At 41.9% G+C, this 27,050-nt stretch overlaps 1 protein-coding gene across 2 annotated transcripts in view; it reads left to right on the top strand.

Annotated features, from left to right (window-relative positions):
• Pex1 (peroxisomal biogenesis factor 1) overlaps nt 1–27,050 on the top strand; it is a 42,944-nt gene that overhangs the window by 885 nt on the left and 15,009 nt on the right. For both annotated transcript variants that reach the window (XM_052719499.1, XM_052719500.1), the window contains exons 2-13: nt 6,227–6,370; nt 10,389–10,472; nt 10,859–10,973; nt 11,072–11,838; nt 13,310–13,429; nt 16,134–16,257; nt 16,650–16,759; nt 18,182–18,264; nt 19,376–19,508; nt 23,280–23,376; nt 24,745–24,915; nt 26,500–26,654. In XM_052719499.1, the coding sequence (XP_052575459.1) occupies nt 6,227–6,370; nt 10,389–10,472; nt 10,859–10,973; nt 11,072–11,838; nt 13,310–13,429; nt 16,134–16,257; nt 16,650–16,759; nt 18,182–18,264; nt 19,376–19,508; nt 23,280–23,376; nt 24,745–24,915; nt 26,500–26,654 (2,103 nt within the window). The remainder of the gene's footprint in view (nt 1–6,226; nt 6,371–10,388; nt 10,473–10,858; nt 10,974–11,071; nt 11,839–13,309; nt 13,430–16,133; nt 16,258–16,649; nt 16,760–18,181; nt 18,265–19,375; nt 19,509–23,279; nt 23,377–24,744; nt 24,916–26,499; nt 26,655–27,050) is intronic.

Raw genomic sequence — 27,050 nt, 5'->3', positions numbered from 1 at the left:
CATAAAAAAAAATATCTAAGAGTTTGAAATGAGTTCAAGTAGCTCATCTTTCTTTCCTCTTGAGCTACTTCTATCTTGCTTTTAAAATCCACCTATCAAAACATACCAGTTTCATCAGAATCATTCTTATTGTTAATTAGTTTATCTTCACCAAATAGACAGTTTTTTTTGTTTTTTTTTTTTTTGTTTGTTTGCTTGTTTTGTATTTTTTGAGACAGGGTTTCTCTGTGTAGCTTTGCGCCTCTTCCTGGAGCTCACTTGGTAGCCCAGGCTGGCCTCGAACTCACAGAGATCCGCCTGGCTCTGCCTCCCGAGTGCTGGGATTAAAGGTGTGCGCCACCACCGCCCGGCTATAGACAGTTTTTAACTGTCTGATTTGTTTTCTTTGTGGTGGAAAGAAATCAGTCACTGCCACCAACTTCCAGCTCGGCTCATTACCCTTTGTCCGTCCTTCCTTCCTTCCTTTCTTTCCTAGATAGGGTTTCTCTGTGTATAACAGTCCTTGACTGTCCTGGAACTCATTTTGTAGACCAGGCTAACCTCGAACTCACAGAGATCTACCAGCCTCTGCCTCCCGAGTGCTGGGATTAAAGGTATACGCCACCACCACCTGGCACCCTTTGTCATTTCAGATGGAGATGCTCAGTGTACTTTCAAATCCCAAACTCCCCACTTCATGAGTTTAGAAAAGTGCTTCCTTATGGTAACTAATAATTTGATTCTGGTGTGGTTGCTACCTTAGAATCATTGCTGTTTAGAAATTTGATAGTCTTGGTCTTTTTTTTTTTAAAGATGTACTTTTGAGAATTGGTTCAAAGATATCTTTGAAGTTGAAATATTAACAGCCCTGAACTAAATTGCTGTTTCTTCTAAGTCTGTATCAGCAGACCAGGTCAACTGCCCCTGCCATTATTAAAGGAATATTTATGTTTTATGGGAAAATAGTTTAAAAGTTATCCAATATAATTTCAGTGCCTAGAAATAACTACTACTAAGAGTTGGGATTAAGTCTCCCACACTTATCTCTAAACTTTATCTTTTATGGAAATGAGCTATATACACATACACACATACAGTTTGTGTCCTGTTTTTTGTTTTGTTTTTTCGAGACAGGGTTTCTCTGTGTAGTTTTGGTGCCTGTCCTAGATCTCACTCTGTAGACCAGGCTGGCCTCGAGCTCACAGAGATCCTCCTGACTCTGCCTCCTGAGTGCTGAGATTAAAGGCGTGTAGCATCACCGCCCGGCCTTATGTCCTGTTTTTGTATGGTGTTATTATGACTTTTATTTTGTTTAGAGATCATAATTTTAAGCAATTAATTGGCTAATTAATTAATGCTACCATAAACTAGTCATAATATGTAATTGCTCACTGTGATTAACTATTGAATTCAACTTTTAGAAATTTAAATGATAGCTATATTTTCTAAGACAGTAAAAATCATTGTTTTCATTTCTGGTTATTTAGGATTCTCAGAATAATTGTGTCTTAGGGTTTCTATTGCTGTGATGAAACACTGTGACCGAAAGCAAGTTGGGGAGGAACAGGTTTATTTGTCTTATGCTTCCACATTGTAGTCCATGATTGAGGGAAGCCAGGACAGGAACTCAAACAGGGCAGGAACTTGGAGAAAGGAGCTGATGCAGAGGCCATGGAGGGATGATGTTTACTGACTTGCTCCCTCCCAGCCTACTTTCTTATAGAACCCAGAACCAGCAGCCTAGGGATGGCACCACCCACACTAGGTGGGGCCCTCCTACATCAATTACTAATTAAGAAAATGTTTTGAGGGCTTACCTCGAAGCTGGATCTTATGGAGGCATTTTTTTAAACTGAGGTTCCCTCCTCCCACATGACTTAACTTGTATCAAGTTAACATAAAACTATCCAGCACAAATTGGGCTGGAAGGCATAGGTAATTACTAAAGCAGAAAGGCTCATGAGTTGAATTATCTCGTTTGAGCTGAAGCACTGAATGTGTAACTCTCAAAACGCAGTAATGGGAGGAGAGATTACAGCCGTGGCCTTCTGGCCTTTTTCCAGCTTACCTCAAGCTTTTCAGAAGACATATTCTGGTTCTGCCACAAACTCACTGAACCAGAATTTTGAGAACAGATTTTTGAAAGATCTGTAATCAATCTTCAGGCTGCTTGGATATGCAGAGTTGAGAACCACGGTTGTAGAGCCATGAAAGGTTAACCGTGAAAGGACCTTACCTACTCTTGAAGTCCAGGGAACTGGAAGTCCGGGGCCAATTCCATTTTCATGCAGCGTTTGCCCTCACCTGCTGCACTGTGTGTCAGCTACACTAGCCTGCTGCTGTTTCTTACCTGACTGATCTCACTCCTGCCTGCCCGTGTTGTTTGACTGGCTCTATGCTCCTCCCAGAGTCTCCCTCCTTTCATACAAATCCATGCCTTTAACAGTAGTGTAATCCTCCATCTGCATAGCTCTGTGGGTCTCTGTTGCCCATATTTGTGTCCTTTTCAGAATTTCATAATTGTATTCATAGGACATGTCTCATTTGTTATATACTATTTTGATTCAAGCATGTCTTCCTTTGTTCACACAAGTCCTTATTTAAGGACTGGGTGCCAAGTAGATATTTAACTTAGTTCTCAACCATTACTGGCCAACCCTTGCTCCTTGCTAGGTTTTCTGTTATTAGGGATGGTCTCACTATGTAGCCCTGACTGGCTTGGAACTCTCCATGTAGACCAGGCTGGCTTCAAACTCACAGAGATCCACCTGCTTCTGCCTCCTGAGTTAACGGTATGAGCCACCATGCCTGGTCTTAGAGAATTTTTTTTTTTTTTTTTTTTTTGGTTTTTCGAGACAGGGTTTCTCTGTGTAGCTTTGCGCCTTTCCTGGAACTCACTTGGTAGCCCAGGCTGGCCTCGAACTCACAGAGATCCGCCTGGCTCTGCCTCCCGAGTGCTGGGATTAAAGGCGTGCGCCACCACCGCCCGGCTGAGAATTTTTTTAAATGTGTATAGGTCCCTGTATACTGTACAGTTCTTTGGACCATCATGGCCCCTATGTACTAGATGTGAGTAATGTCTTCCATTGTGACACCCCAAACCATCTCCAGACACAGCTGTCCTCGAGGGACAGTCACTCCAGATGAGGACCACTGCTTCAGTTCAGTCACCTTGTGTATGTTTTCAGCTCAGGATATGCTGTGATTGCAACAGGGGGATTAATTCTGACACTGAATGCAGAAAAGGAATCTAAATCTCACCCAGAAATTGCCATACACAGACTTGTCACTTCCAGTGTTAGCAAGAGATAGCCCAGACCTTCGACCTGGGCACTCCTCCGGCATTTGAATGTATGGGTTCACCTGATATTTTCTTTCGTGGTGATATTGATAAAACAGTGTGGATCAAAGCAAATAATCAGTGCATCTCTTGATTAAATTCCCAAGAGGGGCTCCATTCTATTACTTCTCTCCTACAGAAGGCTTCTGTGGTTCAAATGGAAATCAGTATAAGAATCAGCTTAGAGCATTAGCTTGCCAACTCTCACTGAGTTTGGATTGGGGCACTATGCAGCTAGTAACTACATTTTGACCAAATAAAGTGAGACGTTTTTTCTTGTTTGATAAGGTTGATTATCTTCTCTTTTATCCTCCCCTCCACTGGGATAGCAGATATTTTAGACATTTCAGAATATACTTCATATTTCCTCCTTTAATGTCTCTGGTTTTAAAGGTTTCTTATGAAATAGGGGGAACTGGATTGTAATATCAGCGACTTATGAAACCCCATAAGTAAAGCCTAGGGCTCTGTTACCTTTGCCCTTATAACCTAGATAGTAACCTAGGACTTTTGACTCCAAAGCCAGGGCTTTCTTTTACTTAATCAAATTGTACTCAGTTAAATGATTTTTTTGCCAGCAAAAACAGTTGGATCATTGTTTAGAAATTGTGAAGAAGAATTACACAATTAAAGGATACACAGTGACCTCTTTTTTACTTTTCAAGACAGGGTTTCTCCGTGTTTGCTCTGACTGTCCTGGAACTCACTCTGTAGACCAAGCTGGCCTCGAACTCAGAGCTCTGCCTGCCTTCTGAGTGCTGGGATTAAAAGTGTGCACCACCATGCCTGGCTATCAGTGACTTTTTTATGTACAAAAGTTTACTAGTATGTTTGAGCACCATATTGCCTCAGAAGGGACTCCAATATTCTTTGTCATTGTCCTGTTTAAAGAAGCATGAAGTACTGAAATTTGGTGTAAATGAGAGTTTAGTGTTCACCATTTTAAGGTTAGTGGATTTATTTTGCTTTAGAGAAATTAATAACATTAAGCTTCCTGAGATAACAAGTCTTCAGGACTATTCATCAAGGTGCTGGTTTGTTTTGTTTTGTTTTGTTTTTTTACTAAGAAGTAGTAAATGTGTGAAAATGCTTGGAATTCAGTAGTAAATGGGCAAAACATGTTAATCTTGTCGATAATATGCAAACGCATGAACCACTGATGGGTTAGCAAGAAGTACACAAAATTGTTCATATTGTTGTGTTTTTGTGAAAGGAATTTGTCTCCTTCCAAGTGCATACATTCCTCAAGATTCCTATAACGAGTGTAATTTTTTTCAGAGACAGAATCTCACTGTGTAACCCGCACTGACTTTGACTCACAGCTGGTGTGCATTAGCCTCCAAGTGTAGGTCCACAGACACGCACCATCCCTGGAAGTATACTTCTTTAACCATAGAGGACATTGGTCTTTGAATTCTCAGCCACAAACTTACACATTACATTATTTGCATGTTTTGCTGTTCTAATGTATTTTTAATTTTAAAGATTTGTTTTTAATTATGTGTGTATCTGTCTGCCTCTCTGTCACGTGAAGAGGCCAGAGCTGGATCTCTATAGGCAGAAATGCAGCAGTGCTCTTAACCACTGAGCCATCTCCCCAGCCCCTGCTTACACTTATGTCTTCCTGTAGGTTATGACCTTTGTTTGTTTGTTTGTTTTGTTTTTTGAGACATGGTCTTACTGTGTAGGCTTGGCTGGCCTGGAGCTCACCTATGCAGACTAGGCTGGCCTTGAACTCATAGAGATCGGACTACTTCTGCCTCCCAAGTGCTGGGATTAAAGGCATGTACTACCATGCCCAGGCGGTTCTATGAACTTTAAAAGTCATTAAGAAACTGCATAATATAACATTTCAGGAAGGAGGTATAAGAAGTCACTAACAATAATCCCCTCTAGGAACATAGGTCTGTCTTCACATTTTAGCTTTTTAAATTTTTTACTTTTACCATGTGTTGCTCAAATTTCTAAATGGTTTTAATTAAAAAACCCGGAGCCAGATATTGGGGTAAATGCTGAAAGATCAGAGAGACAAAGGAACAAGCCACTGCCCCCCGTCTTACCTCTAGGACTCCTCAACCTGAAAAAGCTTCAGTTCCTGTCTCCTCACGCCTTATATACCTTTCTCTGCCCAGCCATCACTTCCTTCCTAGTGCCGGGATTAAAGGCGTGTGATTCCCAAGTACTGCGAGTAAAGGTGTGTGCCACCACTGCCTGGCTCTGTTTCTCTCCTAGACTGAGTCAATCTCATGTAGTCCAGGGTAGCTTTGAACTCACAGAGATCCAGATGGATCTCTGCCTCCTGAATGCTAGGATTAAAGGTGTGTGCCACCACTGCCGGACCTTTATGTTTAACTCTGTAGCTTGTTCTGTTCTATGATCTTCAGGCTAATTTTATTAGGGTACACAGTATTATCACCACAACCATGTGTACTTATTACTTTTTAAATAAATTTGTTGATCAGTAAGAGATTAAATATTCCAGCTGATTGGTGTCATAACTCTAATCTGTGTTATTATATATTTTTACATTTTTGTTTTATTGTATCTATGTATATTTGCCTAAATGTATGTCATTTTTTCTTCTTTGAATTATTTAAAATACACACATACATACTGAAAGCCTGTGTACGTTCATTCAGCTCCCTGTGGTATTGTGAATTCTGAAGCACTTGAATTAGGCCCTAAGACTGTGAGCAGATTGGCTTTGTGCACAACCTCACCACTATTGGTGTTCAGAATGATCGTAGTTTGTTTTTTTTTTTTTTCATTACAAATGTGAATAAAGAGTATAACTATTTACAGCACTTTTTTTTTTTGCTGTATGTATTATAATAGCTGCTTATCTGAATCTGGGAGAAACATAAAAACTTTTAAACCCTTTTTCTTTCCCATTGTTTGGATAAATAGAATCAAGCTATAGAAGTAACCTGGGATCGCCAGCCTACCTACTTGAGCTGGGTGGAAGGCAGACATTTTAATGATCGAGGTGAAAATGTGGCTGAAATTAATAGACAAGTTGGTCAGAAACTTGGACTTTCCAGCGGGGAGCAGGTAAGCATGAGGCTGATGGCCATGGCGTCTCTTTACTGTGGCGTCCTAAAGGACTTTGAGGGGCTGATGATTTGTGTGCTATTATACCTAGGCCCAGATGCTCGGGTTAACTATGTTTTGTTCATCTTAACATGCCTCCTACTTGATATTGTATTCTAGTTGCTCATTTTCTGGGCAGTTTTTGTGAAATTGTTTTCTTTTTTGAGTTATTGTGTTTTCTTCCTATTTTAGAACTTCATTTTCGTTTTGTCACAATTTTATTATTTATTTTGTGTGTGTATGTATATGGTGGGATGGGGGGCTGAGGAGTGGTGGGGCAGAGAGGAGGTCTAAGGGCATGCTTGTGGAGGTCAGAGGAAAGCTTATAGGAATGCATTCTCTCTTTTTATCACGTGAGTCCCAGTGATTGGACTCAGTGCTGAGATGTGATGGCGGCACCTTCCCCACTGAGCCATCTCCCTGGCTCCATTTTACTTTACCTTCTCTCTGTCTCTCTCTGTCTCTCTCTGTCTCTGTCTCTCTTCTCTCTCTCTCTCTGTCTCTCTCTCTCTCTCTCTCTCTCTCTCTCTCTCTCCCCCCCCCCCCATGCTGTCTTTCCTTTTCTCTTTTTTTTAAAGAACTAACCATGTAGCTGGCGATGACCTCTGAACTCTTTGGTCCTCCTGAGACTGTAAGTGTGTACCAGGACCCCTGGCTTATTTAATATTTTTCTAACATAACTTCTAACCTTCCGTGATCTTACTTGGCTGAAAATAGCACTTCTGTGGAGAGTGGTCTTTTCCATTCCTGTCTTGCCCCTGAATGCATGTGCTTACTGTGGACCACAAAGCATAAGGACTTGTGTCTAGTTTTTGTTATAGAATGTTCATCAGCTTATTAAGTCTAAGAATTTTAAATATTCAATTTAAATATTCACTTAAAATTTGATTTAAAGTAAAAATTTCATTTTTCCCTTCCTCTCAACCCAACCTCAGAATGGATGTTACTGTTTGTTAAGATCCAACGAGATCTTTAGGATTAAAAGAAAAAGCTGGTATATATTTCCTGTCATTTTTACTCCGCAGAGTATGTCACATACCTTTCTGTGTACGGTCTTCACTGGATATAAGCTGGGGTTGCTTCCGTGAGCACACAGGAATGCCAAGGTCTTTGGATGTTTGCATCCTTATTATAAGATGGCATGGTATTTGCATATAACTTCTGTCATCCTATGTGCTCTATGTCACCCCTAGAGACTGAGAATACCTAATTCAGTGCCAGTGCTGGGTAAACAGTTGTATTGTGTAGGAACACTGCCAAACAAATGTTAATACAGATGCAGACTTTCCTCCATCATTGTCTCTCCCCAGGTGGTTGCATATCCTCGGCAGGACAGGCGAGGCTGGCTAGCCCCCAAGGCCTGCGGGTCTTTTTTTTCTGAAGCTACTTTTGTACTTTCTCAGAATCCTCAGTAGCTTGGGCATTTCTTTTGTGAATGCTTGGGGCCAGGTGTGCTTCAGACCTGGGAGTGTTTGCATAGCCTGCCCACATCCAAAATTCTAAATCGTGAATTGCTCTAAAATGTGAAACTCATGCTCAGAAGCTTCATACTCTAGAGGATTGAAGATTCAGGACTCACTATGTCCAGAGGTGACATTTATATTTAAGGTCTCAATAGATGAGGCCAAGTACCAGTTCCTCACAACAGAATACAAGAGTGCCACAGTTGTTTTTTTTTTTAACATATTCTGAACTCATGATGGTTTTATTTATGCGTGCTGTTGATAATTAAAATGGGTCATTCATGAGAGGTCCATAAACCTTCCCCAGGCTTGTGTGTAGAACTTTAATTTGTGTGACGGAGGGAGGGTGAGGGGTGCATATGAGCACACATGCGTGTGGAGATCAGAGGTTGACGTCAGCTGCTCTCCTTAATTGCTTGCTACCTTAGCTTTTTTTTTTTTTAAAGTTTTTTTTTTCTTAATCGTGTCCAAGTGTGGGTATGTGCATGAGTGTAAGTACCCACAGAGGCCAGAAGAAAAAGTCAGACCCCCTGGAGCTAGAGTGGCCGTCCGACATGAGTGCTGGGGACAAACTCTGATCATCTGGAAGAGCAGCACCTGCTTCTGATTGCTGAGCCATCTCTCCAGCCTTTCCGCCCTAGCTATTGAAACAGGGGCTTTCACTGAACCTAGGGCTTGATAATCCACCTAGCCTGGCAGGCCGGCTAGTCTCAGGGAGCCCCCTGCCTCTGCCTCCTCCTCAGTGCTGGCCTTACAGGAGCCATTTCTCATGGCTGTTTTATGTGGGTGCTGTGAGTCCAAACTGAGGTCCTCAGGCTCACACGGCAAGCACTTTTCAGACTGAGCTGTCGCCCCAACCCTTGGACGCTTACCTTTTTAACAGGAAAACGTCCTTAGAGGGAGGACACTGGTGCCTTGTCTGCCAGCCGTCTTTGCCCAGGATTTCATAGCACAGTACAGTGGCACAGCTCTGTGGACAGGACCAGCTTCCTAGGCGGGTTCTGATGTCTTGATTAGAACTATAAATACTCTTGCTGGATTTTCATTTTCATTTGCTTCTGAGTGACACATGCCTGCTTCTCTGCAGACTCTCTTTTGTAGTGGTACTAAGAAGACTCCCAAAGAACGGGTCCTGAGAGCCACCTTGCTGGGCTGGGCAGTAACTGCCTCCTGGCCACAGGAGGTGCCTTGTGGGTCCTCAGGTTCATCCCATGTGTCAAGGGTCTTTACTTGCTGAGTCCACCACACCAGCCTTCCTCTTTTTTCAATTAAAAATTGTTTGAATGTTTATTTTGTGTATGGGTATTATGTCTGCATGTATGACTGTGCCTCACACGGACACCTGATGCCTGCAGAGTCCAGAAGAGGCATTGGATTCCTTGGAACTGGAGTTACAGGTGTTTGTGAGCCACCATGTGCATTCTGGGAATCAAACCCAGGTCCTTTGGAAGAGCAATAAGTAGTCTTAACTAACTACTGACCCATCTATACAGCTCCCACTTCTTCCTTTAAAAATTTTATTTTTGTGTGTATGGGTGGTTTGTTTACATGTATGTCTATGTAGTACATGCATGTAGTGCCTGGAGAGGCCAGAAAAGGGCACTGGATCTCCTAAGACCAGAGCTTCAGACAGTTGTGAGGTAGCATATGGGTGCTGGGTTGAATCTGGGTCCTCTAGAAGAGCAGCTAGTATTCTTTTTTTTTTTCCCTCGAGACAGGGTTTCTCTGTGTAGTTTTGAAGCCTTTCCTAGAACTAGCTTTGTAGACCAGGCTGGCCTTGAACTCACAGAGATTCTCCTGCCTCTGCCTCCCAAGTGCTGAGATTAAAGGCAAGTGCCACCATCACCTGGCCAAAGAGATTGCTGGGTGTTTTCTTTCTTTCTTTTTTTTTTTTTTTTTTTTTTTTTTTCCGTTTTTCAAGACAGGGTTTCTCTGTGTTGCTTTTGAAGCCTGTCCTGGATCTCGCTCTGTAGCCCAGGCTGGCCTCAAACTCACAGAGATCCACCTGCTTCTGCCTCCCAAGTGCTGGGATTAAAGGCGTGCACCGCCGTCACCACCACCCAGCAGCTAGTATTCTTAACCACCGCCCCATCTCTTCAGCTCCTCTTCTTCCTTTCTCGGTAGATCTGACTATACTGTCAGGGCTGGCCTTGAACTCAAGATTCTCCTGCCTCAGCTCCCAGATAGCTGGAATTACAAGCACATGGTATCTCACACGACTCTTACACTTCTTTCTAGGAATTATCTTTATTTTTGCAAACATGTACTAGGATGTTCCTTTGTTCTCTCGTTCATTGTGAAACAGTTTTTCCTAAACTATTGAGTACATATCAAGGCCTATCTAAGGACAAATACTTAATATTTGTTATCTGAAACATGGGAGAGGGAAGAGAAAGAAAGACAGAGAGACAGAGAGACATACAGAGACAGTGAGACGGTATCTTACCAGAGAGAGCTTATTTTCTAGAGATAAAGAAAAATCTTTAAAAGTAATTTTGCATTTCTGATTTTTCCAGGTGTTTCTCAGGCCATGTTCCCATGTGGTGTCTTGCCAACAAGTTGAGGTGGAACCCCTCTCAGCAGATGACTGGGAGATCCTGGTAAAGAAGAACCAAGTGCTAGCTTCCTGTAATATTAAACCACGTCTAAGCACAGTAGAGATTTCTGGGCATCTTTACATATTCTGAGTTAGTCTGGGTCATAAGAATGACTTGGTAGAAATCTAATGTATAACATGAGCACTACAGATGAGACAACCGTGCCGTATTTGGGGGGTTAATTCTAAATAAGCAGGCTTTAGCTTCTCTCGACACAGGAACAAAACAAGAAGAGGGTGGCTGAGATGTTGGATCTGCCGTCTGTGTCCCACAGCATCGTGTATACTGTAGATATAACAATGCACTTTAATGAAAGAGGGGGCATTTCCATGTCAGGTATGGAATGTCCGAATGTAGCCTGGTTTGACCTTTTTCTCTGTTGCTCCTAGGAGCTGCATGCCATTTCTCTTGAACAGCATCTTCTGGATCAAATTCGAATAGTTTTTCCTAAAGCCGTTGTTCCCATCTGGGTTGACCAGCAGACTTACATATTTATCCAAATCGGTAGGTGATATTGTAATATGTGCTGTCATTTTCCACACTAGAGTACCAAGTCCGAAGCAGAAGTGAACATGTACTAATGGACTCTGTTTTCTACCCAGTTGCTCTGATGCCAGCTGCCCCTTACGGAAGGCTAGAAACTAACACCGAGCTCCTCATTCAGCCAAAGACACGCCAGGCCAAAGAGAACACGTTTCCAAAACCAGGTGTTGCACCCAGACAATTTCATAGTTATGGACAAGAACAAAAAGAAGTGTCAAAAGAATTGGAAACCAGGCAGCTTCTCATGAACCCGGAGGCTGTCGCTGGGTCTAATGAAGCAGACCCACGCGTTCCCAGTGACTCAGCGTGGAGACCATACTGGTGGACTATGCTAGGAAGCATATTTTCTTTCGGGCCTGACCACAAACAAGAGACATCCTGGGGATCACTGGAAATCAGTGCTTTCAAAACCATGCAGTCCCAGGCTGTTCCTCTAGAGGGCGTTTTCAGAGTAAGCCGGGTTCAGCCTCCTAGTGCACAGGGCACGTCCGCTACCTGTGTGTTTCACAAACACGGCACCATTCATGTGTTTCCATGGGACCAAGAATATTTTGATGTGGAGCCCAGCTTTACTGTGACCTATGGAAAACTGGTTAAGGTCTGTTCTCCAAAACAACAGCAAGGCAAAACAAAGCAGAGTGCCCTGTCGCCTGAAAAAGAGAAGCACCGGTCAGAGTCGCCAGATCAGAAACAGATTGGCTCAGACCACACTGAGGAAGCTGCCGAGGCCTGTGTGTTGAAGGTAGTCTGGAATGGACTTGAGGAGTTGAAGAATGCCACAAAGTTCACCAAAAGTATAGAACCTCTCCACCTTGGGAAAGTCTGGGTTAGTATGTGGTTTAAAAGTTGGGGAGAAACTTGTTACTTAATCTTCCCCAAGATGAGAATAATACACACACACACACACACACACACACACACACATACACACTACAACCAACATGATGAGAGAGAGAGTCTCTAAAAGTGTCTGTGTGGAGGGGGCAATGCCTCCAACCCCCCCCCCTTTTTTTCTTAACATAGTATTTTTATTGATTATTTAGAAATTTCACATAATGCTTCCCCAGTCACATTCACTTCCCATTCTCCCAGGTCCACCCCCACCCTTGTGACCTCCCCCAAAACAAAACAAAAAAACAAAAGAGAAAAGAAATGCCAAGTCCGTAGGTGTTGCCCTTATCCCTGGGGCGTGGTCAGACCCCAGTGGCCAGCCCCTTCCCCACCCGGCCGGAAGCCGACACCTGAAGCTGCCCTGCAGCTTTCCTCTCAGCCCTTCTCTGTGTCTTTCAGTGCTTACTAATATTTGGGGAGATAAGAATTTTGGGGCGCTGGAGAGATGCTTAAGAACACTTGTTGCTTTTGCAGAGGACCCGGGTTTGATTCCCAGCACCCATGTGATGGCTCACAGCCATCTGTAACTTCAGTCCCAGGGCATCCCATGTCCACTTCTGGCTGCCATAGTACCAGGCATGCCTGTGAAGTACAGACATACGTACAGGCAGAACACACACACAAAATTCTTCAAAAATGTTTAAAGAAAATTTGGACATCTTTAGTGAGATGAAATTTAAAGTGTACAATTTAATGTGTGCAAAAGTTGTTAGTAGTGTAATATTGTGTGATCATTCCCATAATCTAAGTTTAGAATATTTTCCTTAATGGGGGTGGTAAATTTTACCCTTTACTTTTTGGACTGAATTTGTACCCATGGCAGATTGTCTGTGATTAGGTTGAACTACTCCAGCTTTTTCAGTGGTTCTCAACTTTCACACACACACACACACACACACAGACTTCTGAAATGGTTATAAACTATTGCTACAATCTTGATGTTTATGTCTCCCCCAAACCAACATGTCCAAATCCTTCCCACAAGGTGATGGTGTCATGGGGTGAGACCTTTGGGAGGCCATTAAGTTATACGGCTGAAGCCTTGAGTGCAGCTGATGTTCTTACGAGAGATGTCCACTCGACTTCCCTCTCCCCTCCTGCCAGAGGAGGACACAGTAAAAGTGTCCTCACGTGCATGGCCCCGAGGAGAACCTCACCAGCACCGGCTCTGCCAGTGCCTTGACGTAGACTTCCCAGTTGAGGAAACAGGAATGAATCTCTTGTTTGTCAGCCACCCAGGACATGGCATTTCCGTTAAAGCAGCTAAGCAGACTAAAGCAACTATGAATTATTATTATGTTATGATCGCGGGATGACTTAGAAGTAATATCAATATTTAGGCTATGAAATATTTTAATCAGTCTTTGAACATCCTTATATTCTTACTATTTATTTTTGAATTGCAGATCCCAGATGACCTGAGAAAGAGACTAAATATAGAGCTGCATGCAGTAGTCAGGATAACTCCACTGGAAACCACCCCTAAGATCCCAAGATCTCTGAAATTACAACCTAGAGAGAATTTAGTGAGTCCACATATATGTTGTATCAAAATTCTTTTATGGATGTTACAGAGTTTCTCATTGTTCATTAATAAGAATGTCCTTTTTTTATTGTGTTAAAAGTCATGTAACATGGTATTTTAACCATTTTCTTATATTCATAATGTTGTGCATCCATGACCATTTCCAAAATGTTTCTATCACCACAAACAAACACTCTGTGCCATTCGACAATGACCCCCACTGAGCACCTGCAGTCCACGTTCTGTCTGTGAGGTTACTTCTTCTAGATACTGTGGAGAAGTGGAGTCAGACGGCATTTGTCCTGTGCATCCGACTTACTTCATTTCACATAATGTTTTCAAGGTACCTCCATATTGTGGCATGCCTCAGAACTTCATTCTGTAATCTAGTGGATAATATTTCATTATCTACACACACACACCACTAGGCTTTTTCTTTTGGGCCACCAACCTATAGTGGGTAGCCATTCCAGCTTTGATCTGGAAATTCCAACCCCCATTGAGGCTTTGGTAACTGTCACGCCTACAAGGCGGGGCCGAGAGAGGACCCTGAAGACCTGAGATCCAGATGTGCGGCTCTCTTGGTTCCTGGACCCTGGACGCCTATCCTTTCACTTCTAAGTTACCCCACAAAATAAACCTCCCTCTTAACTATGTGGAGTGGCCTTAATAATTTCACCAATACCAACCAGCTCCCAAATCACGACACAGAGACTTACTAGTTTTGAATGCTCAGCCTAGCTTAGGCACGTTTCCAACTAGCTCTTTTAATTTAAATTAACCTGTTTCTCTATCTGCCTTTTGCCTCGGGGATTATGACCTTTCTTGCTTCTGTGTATCTTACTTTTGCTGCTTCTCTGTGTCTGCCTGGCTTCTTGCCCTGGGCATGTCCCTCGTTCTCTCCTCCTCCTTCTCTCTGAGCCTAGCTGTCTCCTCCTGTTTATTCTCTCTGCTTTCCAGCCCCGCCTATCCTTGCTCTGCCCAGCTGCTGGCCATTCAGCTCTTTATTAGACCAGTCAGGTGCCTTAGGCAGGCAAGGTAAAACAGCAACACATCTTTACATAATTGAACAAATGCAACACAAACAACTGTAACACATCTTTACATAATTCAACAAGTGCAGCACAAACAAATGCAACACATCTTTGCATAATTGAACAAGTGCAGCACAAACAAATGTGACGCATCTTTACATAATTGAACAAATGCAGCACAAACAGATGTGATGCATCTTTGCCCAGGTAAAACAATATTCTACAACACACACACATTTGTTTATCCATCCAGGTATCCATGGACATTTAGATGGTTTCTACTCATTGGCTCTTGTGATTAATGCTGCAGGGATCAGTGAAGTACAAGTATCTATCTGATTCTCCGTTTTCTGTCCCTTGGGTGTATACCTAGACGTGAGACTGTGGATTTGTGGGCCAATAACATGCTTAATTTAAGAAGCAAAGAAATTGTTAATAAGCAAATATAGATGTATCCATGCAAATATGGGTATTCTGTCTTCTTTTTAGGTTTTTCAAGACAGGGTTTCTCTGTATAACAGCCATCCAGCAACTCACTCTGTAGACCAGGCTGGCCTCAAATTCACATAGATCTGCCTGTCTCTGCCTCCCGAGTGCTAGGATTAAAGGTATGCGCCACCATGCTGGGCTCTGTCTTTTTTTTTTTAATTGATATTTTGAAGTTGGGGTGTAGCTCAGTTGGGTAGTATTTGTCTAGCATGCATGAAGTCTGGGTCTGATCCTCAGACACATAATCAGGAATGGGAATGCATACCTGTTAGTACCAGCACCTGGCTGGTGGAGGCAGGAGGGTCAGAAGTTCAAGTTCACCTTCAGCTCCACAGAGAGTTCAAGGCCAGTCTAGGCTGCATGAGAAGATGGTGTCCTTTCTCAGTTAGCCTCCTGTTGGTAGTGATTGGGTTCTAAACTGAGTTTGGCCAGCAGGTGTGAACGACACAAAGAGAAAGAACAGAAATAGACCTGTTTGAGAAATGGGAGAGTACAGATTGACTCAGCTGGGAAAATAGTCATTTTGTGTGTGTGTGTGTGTGTGTACATGTGGGCTCACAGGTGTGTGTGCACGGCACGTAGAAGCCAGAGGATAGCCTCTGCTCTCATCCCCTAAGTGCCATCCACTTCGTTTTTTTTGAATCGTGGTCTCTCATTGGCCCGCCATGTGGCAAGCACACTCTGCTCACTAGCCAGCCTGGGGCCCTAGGAATCCACCTGTCTCCCCACCGCAGAGCTGGGACTACAGCCATGTGTTATCACACCTGGACTTTTTGTTTGTTTTGATTTTTTTGTTTCTTGAGGCAGGGTTTCTCTGTTTAGCCCTGGCTGTCCTGGAACTTGCTCTGTTCATAGGCTGGCCTCAAACTCACAGAGATCCACCTGCCTCTGCCTCTCAAGAGCTGGGATTAAAGGCGTGCACCACCACCCTCAGGTACTCATGCTTGAAAACTATCATCCCAATCCCATATGAATTTTTATTTTTCTAGTAATATTATTGAATGTCAATTATTGCCAGATGAGTTTTTAATTTTTAAATTAACTGAATTTTAATTTAAAAATTTTAAAAATTAGCAATGGTTTTCTTATAATTTATATTAACCTTTGAACAATTAACACTGTACTCACTTAGTAAGGCTAGACTGTGGTACTTGCTTACTCCTCTGTCCTTTTCTCTGGCAGCCTACAGATGTGAGGGAAGAAGATGTAAAAACCGTGTTCTCGTCATGGCTGCAGCAGTGTGCTACCACCATGCTTCCTTTGGTAGTCTCAAAGGAAGAATGTGTTAAGCTGGGAATTAAAGATGGTGGGTAAAAGCGTTATTTTGTTTTTCCTGTTGAAATAATTATAACATCTAAATTTTTTGTTTTGTTTTGTTTTGATTTGGTTTTTCAAGACAAGGTTTCTCTGTGTAGCTCTGGCTGTCCTGGAACTCACTATGTAGACCAGGTTGGCCTCGAACACACAGAGATCTTCCTGCCTCTGCCTCCCAAGTGCTGGAATTAAAGGTGTGCGCCACCACACCTGGCTAGCTTGAAAAAGAATTTTAATTGTTTTTCCAACTTACGTCACATTCGAACAGTGAAACATAACAGTGTTAAAGAATGTCTTTAATTTAAATACGTTTAATATTTCAAATAAAATTATTTCCTCTTGGTTTCAGTTCTAACTCTCCATTTATCACTTTCTTCTTAATAGGGTTGAAAGAGTTCTCTCTGAGCATAGTTCATTCTCAGGAAAAAGAAAAGGAAAAAGGAAAGACTGTCTTTGTGTTGAGTGCCATTCTGCTGCAGAAGATCTCAGTACAAGTAATTACATCCTGTTGATATGTAATAAAGCAATATTTGTCATCTGTGACTAATCAAGTATGAGTTTCTGTCTGGAAGCTTATATCCAGAACTGCATTAGAAACCACATGAGAAGAGTAAGGAATAACTTGATTTTAAATATTTTGCTCTATAATTTATCTAAATAAAATATTGATTTATCCTAAATGTAAACATTGGTTAAGCACAATTAAGTTTCAGAATTACTGTTGATTGTGTAAACTGGTAAATGGGTCATGATTTGAAGTTCTGTGTATTAAACAGATGAAGATTTAGTTTTAGAGGATTGATTTTAAAGTTCCTATTTTGGGGCCAGTGAGAAGGCTCTGTGGGTTAAGGTGTTTGCATGCAAGCCTGGTGACCTGAGTTCAGTCCCAGGGGGCCACAGAAACGGTGGAAGAGGGAGCCAGTTCCGCCGACGTTGTCCTCTGACCTCCACGTGTGCACGTGAGCCGCCTCCTCATTGTAGTGCGCGCGCACGCGCACACACACACACACACACAGAGACACTGACACCATACACCAAAGTTGTCCTCTGACCTCCACATGTGCACATGAGCCGCCTCCTCATTGTAGTGCACACACACACACACACACACACACACGTGCACACACACCCCAGAGTTGTCTCTGACCTCCACATGTGCACTGTGGTACATAAGCAACCTCCTTGTTGAGGTGTACACACCCACATGCACACAAATAATAATTTGAATTTTTTAAAATTCACGTTTTCGCCGGGCGGTGGTGGTGCACGCCTTTAATCCCAGCACTCAGGAGGCAGAGCCAGGTGGATCTCTGTGAGTTCCAGGCCAGCCTGGGCTACCAAGTGAGTTCCAGGAGAGGCGCAAAGCTACACAGAGAAACCCTGTCTCGAAAAACCAAAAAAAAAAAAAAAAAAAAAAAATTCACGTTTTCACCTGCCATTTTGTTATATTTTGACAATTGTTAAAACTCCCCACTCTTCACAAATAGCACCTTACTTTTCTTCCTGAAGCAACTAAGTACTCAAGGTTTTAGGATATTGTGTCTAGCTCTATTTGCTACCGTGGAACTGAAGCGGGGCCAGTCGTTCAGAATTTCAGTGGTTTGGAATTAGCCACAGTTTCTTCATCTTTGAAATGTGATTGAGGGAAAACCCTTCAGAAAGGTGCAAATGTCAGATCTGTGGGGATTTAATTATGACACAGTGACAGAACTCTGTCATCAGACGGCTCTGGTCTTCCTGCTGCTGTCCATAACTACCTGTGGTCCACGCGTGAGTGCCGTGCCAGGGTTTTCAGGCCACGTTCTTGGGGACAGCATGCACTTTGTAACAGTTGGTGATTCTTTCTTCTGGGACTCAGGAAACAAGCAAAAGACCTAACTTTGAAATGTAAAACTGGCTTCTCCTTGCTGCTGTAGGTCCTTCTAGAGCCTATGATAAGAGAAGAAAACAGTGAGGAAATTGACTTTCTTCTTCCCTTTTTAAAGCTGAACTCTCTGGGGTAAGAGGTTACGGCTGAATTAGTATGTTTACAGACTGCTTTGGATTCTCTCTGGCAGGCTTCTATGTGCACGTGGGACAGTGACCAGGGATTCCAGTGGAAAGTCTTTCTAATGCATTGGGAGATAGTTTTCAAGGATTATTTCTGTCCTCACACATAGGTTAGAAATGTGCCTTGTCTCTCTAGGTAGCTAGTTTTATTAGAGATCCTGTTTCAAGAATTGACTTGTGAGAAAAAAAGTTAACCAAATACCACCTAACTGACCATTGTACTTGACCAAAACAGTAGTTATCAAAACAAATAAAAGCCTTTTAATAGCTAAATCTAAAACATTGGTTGAGTGGTGAAAAATATTTCAAATTAAGTTATTCCTTCACTGTTTTATTGTAATAATTAGGATTTTTAAATATTTTCTCTTTTCAGAAAAAAAATCTGAAAAAGAAGCTGTCTTGGTTTCTTTATTTATGTGCTAAGAGTGGCAGCCATAGAAGTGTTAGCGTGAGAATTCATGTGCTTATACTAGGTGCAGGAGCGATTTAATTTTCTACCATTTTAGTGAGAAAAAATGAAACCTTTAAGAAGATTAGGTGCAACAGTGTGCATTACTATGTAGTAAAATCTCTTTGGATCCCACTCTCAGAAGGTTTTGTTCCATTTCTGTTTTCATGAATAAAATCATGGTAGAAATCAAGAAATAGTGTTAGGTTCAATGTTTGTATGACAGGTAGAAGCTAGGTTTCAAAGGGAAATTTAAGAGGAGACAAGGCTTTGACTATCCCAATAAGCCCTGCTGAAGCAACTGTTTATGATAATATTGATGACCGAACTAAAATTGGGGGGTGGGAGTGTTTAGGTGTGTTAGCAGATCCAATAAGTGACCTTTAGAACAAAACTGGTTACCGAACATGTTTTAGATGTTAGACTAATGTTTGAAAGCTGCACGTAAGCTACAGTATGTTCTTGTAAGTGCAGGAGAACTTCTAAGACTTTGCCCCTTAAACATCGCTAGCTTGCCCAGGAAGGAGAGCATCAGCCTTTTATAGCTAGGTCTTACTATAGGACTTTTTAGCTGCTTTGGGCTTTGTTACATAAGAATTTTTGTGTTTTGTAGCGGAGTGAATTCCTTAGGTATATCCGCCATGGAGCACATCACTCACAGCCTTCTGGGACGCCCTTTGTCTCGGCAGCTGATGGCCGTCGTCGCAGGACTTAGGAACGGCGCTCTTTTGATCACTGGAGGAAAGGTATTCGGTTCAAATGTGCTCCTATTCACGAACTAGTAGCATTTCACTCTTATCTCTTTGGATTTTGCTTATGTATTTTGAAGAGCTTCTAATACATTATAGGGAAAGCAATCATACATTCATTAATATTTTTGTATGCCTGTTAGGTATGAGGGAAGTCATCATGAATTCTTATACCCAATGTACCATTTTCCATATCAATTGATAAGATTATATGATTTTTGGTGTCTAGGATATTGATGAGGCTGTTGATAGTATTGATATTTTCTGAAAAAATCCCACTTGGCTGTGGTGATTTGTGCTTGCTATCATTTTGTTTAATTTTTTAATCTGCATTTATGGGAGACACTCGTCTACAGTGCCTGCCGCTGTCCTGCCTTTGTGTGGTTTTACTCTCAGTGTATTACAGGCTCATGAGGATCTGTCAAGTGTTGTGGGGAAGGAACTGTAAGGTGACTCTCAGTCATTCTTTAAATGCTTGGTAAAATCTGCAGCAAACCCATCCCGCCTGGGGAGTCCTTAGTGCAGAGCTTTTAAATGACATATTCTTAGTGGTTACAGGACTGCTTAGGCAGGCCGCTTCATCTTGATTGACAAGCACTTGATGGTTTTTAGAGGTTTGGTCCAGTTCTTCTACGATGTCCAATTCGTGACCATAAAGTTATTTGCTTATTATCCTTTGGTTCCAGGTTCCTGCAGGTTCTGTTGTACTACCCTGTTTCCTGACACCGGGGATGTGTCTTCCCTTTTTAACTTTTTACTGCCCTGGCTGAGATCCCTGACCTCTTAAAGAGGCTTACTGTCTTATTCTCTACCAATGCTGTGTTACTTCTTGTGCCCAAAGACTGGTGTGTTGGGCACTGGAGAAATGTTTCATTGGTTAAAAGTGCTTATTGCTTTTGCAGAGGGCTGGAGCTTGGTTCCAGCACCCACATTGGGTGGCTCACAATCACCTGTGACTCCAGCTCCAGATGATGCAGTACTCTCTTCCAATCTCCTCAGGCACCTGCACTCATGTGTACATTACACACACACACACACACACACACACACACACACACACACACACACACACACTCTCTCTCTCACGTAAAAAATCGGTCTTTCATATAATCTTAAAAAATACACTCAATCTTTTAAAAACAAACAAAAACACAGTGTGGTCTTGGTTAGTCATATTGCTTTTATAATTATAGAAATTTAAAGTTTCTTCATTTCTCTTCATGCCATTTAATAACTGTTTCCTATTGCTAGTCCAGTTTCTTTCTCCTATCTTACTTAAACAAAGAAACCATTCTTTGTCATTTTTTAAAAGATTTGTTTATTTTATGTATATAAGTGCTCTACCTGCATGTATACCTGTACGCCAGAAGAGGGCACGAGATCCCATTACAGATGGCTGTGAGCCACCATGTGGATGCTGGGACTTGAACTCAGGACCTCTGGAAGAGCAGCTCTTAACCATTGAACTCACTGAGCCATCTCTCCAGCCCCTCTTTGGCATTTTTTAAATGATCACATCATCATGGTAGAATACTTATTTTTAAAAAGTCTTAGCCCAGTGTCTCCAGAAGAAGTCTTTGAAGCCTTCCTAGAGTAGGACAGTCAGTAGGAGAACGGAGGTCCTGGGTTTGTATGTCATCTCTATAACGAGCTTATTAGTGTTTAAGTTGGAAGTTTGGTTTCTCATCTGTGTTCTTTGGGTTATCCTCACTTAAGGGAGAGGAAACATACATGAGAAGTTCCTTACAAATGTGAATTACTCTGAGCTGGAAGAAAAGGCCCTCTGGGCAGGTGATGATGATATGTCTGGTCTACAGTCCAGCACCCCTAATTGTTTTAGTCTTTGAAATCCATTAAATTTAAATGTGGGCTGGGTAGTGGTGGTACACGACTTTAAGGGAGGCAGAGGCAGGCGGATCTCTGTGAGTTCAAGTTCAGCCTGGTCTACAGAGCAAGATCCAGGATAGCCAGGACTACACAGAGAAACCCTATCTCAAAAAAACAAAACCAAACAAACAAACAAACAAATTAAGTGTGGTATTAATTCTATAAAAGATAATGATGATAGTACTTATTTGCTGAGAAACTCCAAATTTTAGGTTTCTTATGTCAAATTTTGCTAGTTTTTGCTAGTAATCAAAACAAAATATTTGAACTGATACTACATTGTTGGACTTCAGAGAAATGACAGCAAGAAGAAGTGATAATAGATTGAAAGGAGAAACTGATAAAAGAACTATAAAGACCCAGCAGATTTGGACATGCCTAGAGGACACTTAGAAATGTGCTACCTTCTGATGTCATAATTCTGCTTCTTTCTAAAGGCATACTAACAGATCACCAAACATGTCTTTGTTTGGATGTCTGTTCTGACTTGATGATGGCTAAAATTGGGAGGAGTGTAAATATAAAGCATAGAGAAGTAACTTTTGTTTGTTTGTTTGGTTTTGTTTTTTTGTTTGTTTATTTTTTTGTTTTTTCAAGACAGGGTTTCTCTGTGTAGCCCTGGCTATCCTGGAATTTGCTCTGTAGACCAGGCTGGCCTGGAACTCACAGAAATCCACCTGCCTCTGCCTCCGGAGTGATGAGATTAAAGACATGCACCACCACTGCTGGGCAAGAAGTAACTTGTTAAACAGCTTAAGTAAAAACATGAAATTATAAAACTTCATTAATGATTTAGTTCTGTTTTTATAAATTTGTAGAGATACAGAATGCTTAGAAGAATGAAAAGCATTAAAACAACTGCTCTATGGTGGAATGACTACATACATTCTTTTCACCTTTCTTTACTAAGTATAATTGTTTTTAATCTTTGCATACTATTTTAGAATGAGAGAGAACTAAAGCTTGCATTTGAATGCTCATTGATTGTAAGCCAGTGGCGTGTTCTTTGTTCTTATATCAAAGTAGACAATCCTGGCGACTGAATTGTCTCTCAAGGGCTGTGCTCAAGGCCTGTAATCCCAGCCACTCCAAAGGCTGAGGCAGGGAGATCTTAAGTTCAAGGCTAGATTGGCCAACATGATAAGACCTAATCTCATAAAACATGCCATATAATCATGTCCATCACAGGAAAAAAGTGTCTGAAGGTTGTATCCCACATTAATTGGTAGTCACAGTAATGGCTATAAGTCATTAAGAAAGTATTAATTAAAATTACTTAGTACAAGATATATTAATAATCTACTTTTCTCATTAAAATCATTGAAATTAAATAAAAATATGCCTTAGTTATTTCAAAATTATTATATATATATAAAATTTTTTTTTTTTTTTTGGTTTTTCGAGACAGGGATTCTCTGTGTAGCTTTGTGCCTTTCCTGGATCTCTCTTTGTAGACCAGGCTGGCCTCGAACTCACAGAGATCCGCCTGCCTCTGCCTCTCAAGTGCTGGGATTAAAGGTGTGTGCTACCACCACCCAGCCTATTTTATATATTTCAAATATATATATTTATATATTAGTCATGTCTTGTAACAATAAAGTATCATTTTTAATTGGTTTTAATTAAATGTTAGAAGTTGTATTAACTAGCAAGTATAGAAACGGGTGTATTTCTGTCTACACACTGTAATGAACACAGGGTACCTAGCTCATTAGCAGAGTGAAAGAAGAGCCATAGTAAGTGGCACAGAACCCCACACTGCAGCTGGATCGGTATCTACGCATCAGTTGATGAGGCTGCGTCTCGGTGGCTGCTGCACCGACAAGAGCTACTTCCGTAATTAAATCTGTTCTGAGTTCTGATGCAGCAATTGTTTTCCAGGGGAGTGGGAAGTCAACCTTAGCCAAAGCCATCTGTAAGGAAGCCTGTGACGTACTGGATGCCCATGTGGAGATAGTCGACTGTAAAGCTTTACGAGGTAGGAATGAGCTTCAACATAAATCCCTTTTCATAGACAGGAATGCATTATTAGTGCTATTAATAGATACAGTACTTTTAAACTTTTATTTGTGTCATTTAGTTATTGAAAATCCTTAGAAATCTGGAAGCTGGGCATGGTGGTTCACACCTTTAACCCCAGCACTCAGAAGGCAGAGACAGGAGATCTCTGTGAGTTCGAGGCCATCCTGGTCTACAGAGCCAGTTCCAAGACAGCCAGGTCTACACAGAGAAACCCTGTTTTGAAAAACAAAAAAATCCTTAGAAACTTGAAGGCTTTGGCCTTCTGATGTTTGTGATAAAATCCTTAAGACTCTGTTTGACAATTTGATGGAAGCCATTTTTTAAAGTGAAGGCTCAATAGCCTGTGTTCCTGGAAATACCAACAAATGCCACTCCAAGTGTTTAGAGTACTCTATTAAATCTGTAATGACCTTTGAATTGCTGTGGGAAACGGGTACATTTCAAGGCTGGGAGGGCAAGTGGGTGGCTTTGGGTGACAATGAGCAGAATTACAATTGACCTTGTATCACTTGCATGTTTTTTAAACATTTCTAACATTTCCATTATTATCTGTTCCATTAAAACAAGAGGTTGGAACAGTTTCTCTTTGAACAATTAGCTTCTTTCTGGGTTTCTACTAACACCCGGCTCCTGGCTTGTCTTTATTGTTCATGTTTTTTACCTAGTGCATAATAAGAAAATAAAAAAATCACATTGGATGGATGGATGAAATTCTCCAAAGATAAATAAAAAAATATGCATTTTAAGGCAAAATAAAGATAGCTTTGAAAACTCAATACTTCCTTTGTTAAAAGGAGGTTTTAATCCTGCTTGATGCCCCGTGAAAAAAACAACTTAGAACTAAGTATAAGCGAACCTCTGCATTAGCTTGTAGACCTGTAAACTTTCTGTCTTCTGGAAATTAACTTTGTCCCATACCTGGAACAAACCTGAAACCAAGTGCATCCTTCCCTCTGGGAACTCCAGGGTCTCCTGCAACTGCTAGGGTGTGACTCCGCTCCTGAGCCCTTACTCTGGTTTGTGTTTCCTGTGTCCTGTGTGTCTCACAACTGTCAGCCACCTGGACTCTGGACTGAGACAGTGCACGCAGCCAAAGGTCAGGACAGCGCATCCCCTCCCTTGTGATACACGTTGGCACTTTGAGTCCTTGGAGACTTATGAGTTGATTGTGTCGATGTTTATCAAGTTTTTGATTGGTATGGTAGTAAAACGTGGGTTTAATTTTTATAGATAAACTGATATTGAGTTCTTCTGTTCCTTTCAAGAGGAACCTGAACTTCCGGCCCGTGACATATAACACTGACATCGTATCTTCTGTGTGTAGGAAAAAGGCTTGAAAGCATACAGAAAGCCCTGGAGCTGGCTTTCTCAGAGGCGGCCTGGAGGCAGCCATCTGTCATTCTGCTGGACGACCTGGACCTCATTGCCGGCCCGCCCACTGCCCCAGGACAGGAGCACAGCCCTGAAGCAGTGCAGAGCCAGCGCCTCGCACACGGTAATGCGTCCCCTCCTGGTTAGGAGCTTTTCACTTGTCAGTCAAGTTCTCATTTTAATGGTAAATCTTTTTTTTTTTACATTTTTATTAGTTTTATTTACTTCTCACTTGTGCATTTGTTGGGGTGGCACCCATGTGCCCAAGTGTACATGTGGAGGTCAGGACAGTTTTTAGGAGTCTCTTCTCTCCTTCCTCCACGTGGGTCTTGGAGGGTGAAGTATGGTTGTCAGGCTCGGTGGCCGGTGACTAGCTACAGAGCCATCTCACTGGCCCGAAAGCTGCCATCTTGAGGAACTAAGGGGTATGCTCGTTGTGTGTTCTTTGGGTCCTGGTAGCATTCTCCATCTCTGTACCAGGAAATGGCAGAGCCAGAGCAGTGAAAACCCTGCGACTTCATGGCTGGCCGTCACTCTCGCTTCTGTTTCGTTAACAGATGCTTGTTGAATACTTTCTTTATTCAGCCTTCTCAAAGTCGGGGGAGCAGAGGAAGCAATTTCAGTGCAGAACGGTGCTACTAATGGTGGCTGCTGTACAGAGTGTAGTTTCTGGAAGAAGGCTTGCCTTGGGTATACACGTGGAAATCTCCTGGTTTTATAAGTCAGCAAATAGAAAGTGACAGAGACAAGTAATTGGGCCAGGTTAACCGACTAGAAGGTGGCAAGAAGACTATCCTGGAAGAGTGTGTAGTGTGTTGTGTGAACATCTAACCCAAAGTGCGAGTGAGGTGAGCCACGGCATCGCAAGGAAGGCTTCTGGGAATGTCAGTAACTGCGTTTTAATGGAAAGGTGAAAATTAACAAGCAGCAAAGGAAGTATAGTTCACAGGGAAAGGTGCCGAGGTGCAAGAGATTTCAGAACCTTGAGGAGTGCACCATTCATTGTAGCTTAGAGTGTGACAAGAGACCTGGTGGGCAGGGAGGGCTGCAGGGGTTGACGGCATTGCCTCATGGTTCCGCAGAGCTGAAGCCAGCACAAAACACAGACAGGAGTGGCTGGCAGTGGATTAACTAGGGTTGATCTCAAAGTGTGAGTTCTGTGTCTCCTGTAGACACCTGTTGACACCTAGACACCGCTGTTAGTCTCATGTGTGAGCAAGTGCCGTATACAAGCTCCAAATGCCCTCTGTTAGTCTCTGTGCAGGAAAGCTGCAGATCTCTGGATCGGGACTCAGAGATATGTTACTAATGCTTATTTCAGTTCACATCTCCTCAGACAAACATCGCCAAGCCTTGAATTATCCATTGGAAGTGTTAGAAACACCATGCCTGTTCTGCTAAATAACCATGATATAGTATGGACACTAATTATCCTTCTAGAATATTCATTTCTGAGATGCCTTTGTATTTCTGATTCATTTACTTTATAAGATCGGGGAGTACAGAACCTCAGTAGACATGTCCTGAGTTTACAGAACCTCCTACACTCCCATTTGATTCAACAGATAGATCACTGAATGGGTAGAATTAATGCTTTTAAAAACGTGAAGGAGCTGTTTCATCTTAACATTATGTTATTAGTGAATATACAGCTTTAAATGTTCATGTTTTTTCCCCCTGAGCTTTATGTTGTATTACTTCATTCTAGCTTTGAACGATATAATCAAGGAGTTTGTTTCTATGGGAAGTTTGATCGCGCTTATCGCCACGAGCCAATTCCAACATTCCCTACATCCCTCACTTGTTTCTGCTCAAGGAATTCACACATTTCAGTGTGTCCAGAACATTCAACCTCCTAATCAGGTAATCTGAGACTTACAAAGGTTATTGAGCTGTGTTCTTTTCTTAGAAATTGCTTTTGTTTTCAAAGTTACTGCTTCTAGGAGATTGTGCATATATTTAAGAGCAACATGTGCAGTTTGTGAGCACAGAGTATACTCATCTGAAATGTTTCGTACTTGCTAAGGAAATGACTTTCTTGAAGTCAGTATTTCTTTTGAATGAGGACGAAATGAAATGTAGACATCTTTTCATTTGATGAACCATCCCTGCCCACTTTGGACCTTATGCTCACCCAGCATGTAGTGACCATGAGCAGAGGGCATGTGCTCAGGCTGGTGGACACTGGAGACACTTAATAATCTTAAGATTCTTGCCCAGTGTCTACTCTAAATGTTCAGACTCTTTGCCATTTAACTG

This window comes from Peromyscus californicus, unplaced genomic scaffold (genome assembly GCF_007827085.1).
Source record: "Peromyscus californicus insignis strain IS unplaced genomic scaffold, ASM782708v3 Scaffold_6__1_contigs__length_162567912, whole genome shotgun sequence".
Lineage (NCBI taxonomy): Eukaryota > Metazoa > Chordata > Mammalia > Rodentia > Cricetidae > Peromyscus > Peromyscus californicus.
Note: the sequence above shows the minus strand (reverse complement) of the source record. Positions and strands in the feature narration are given on the sequence as shown.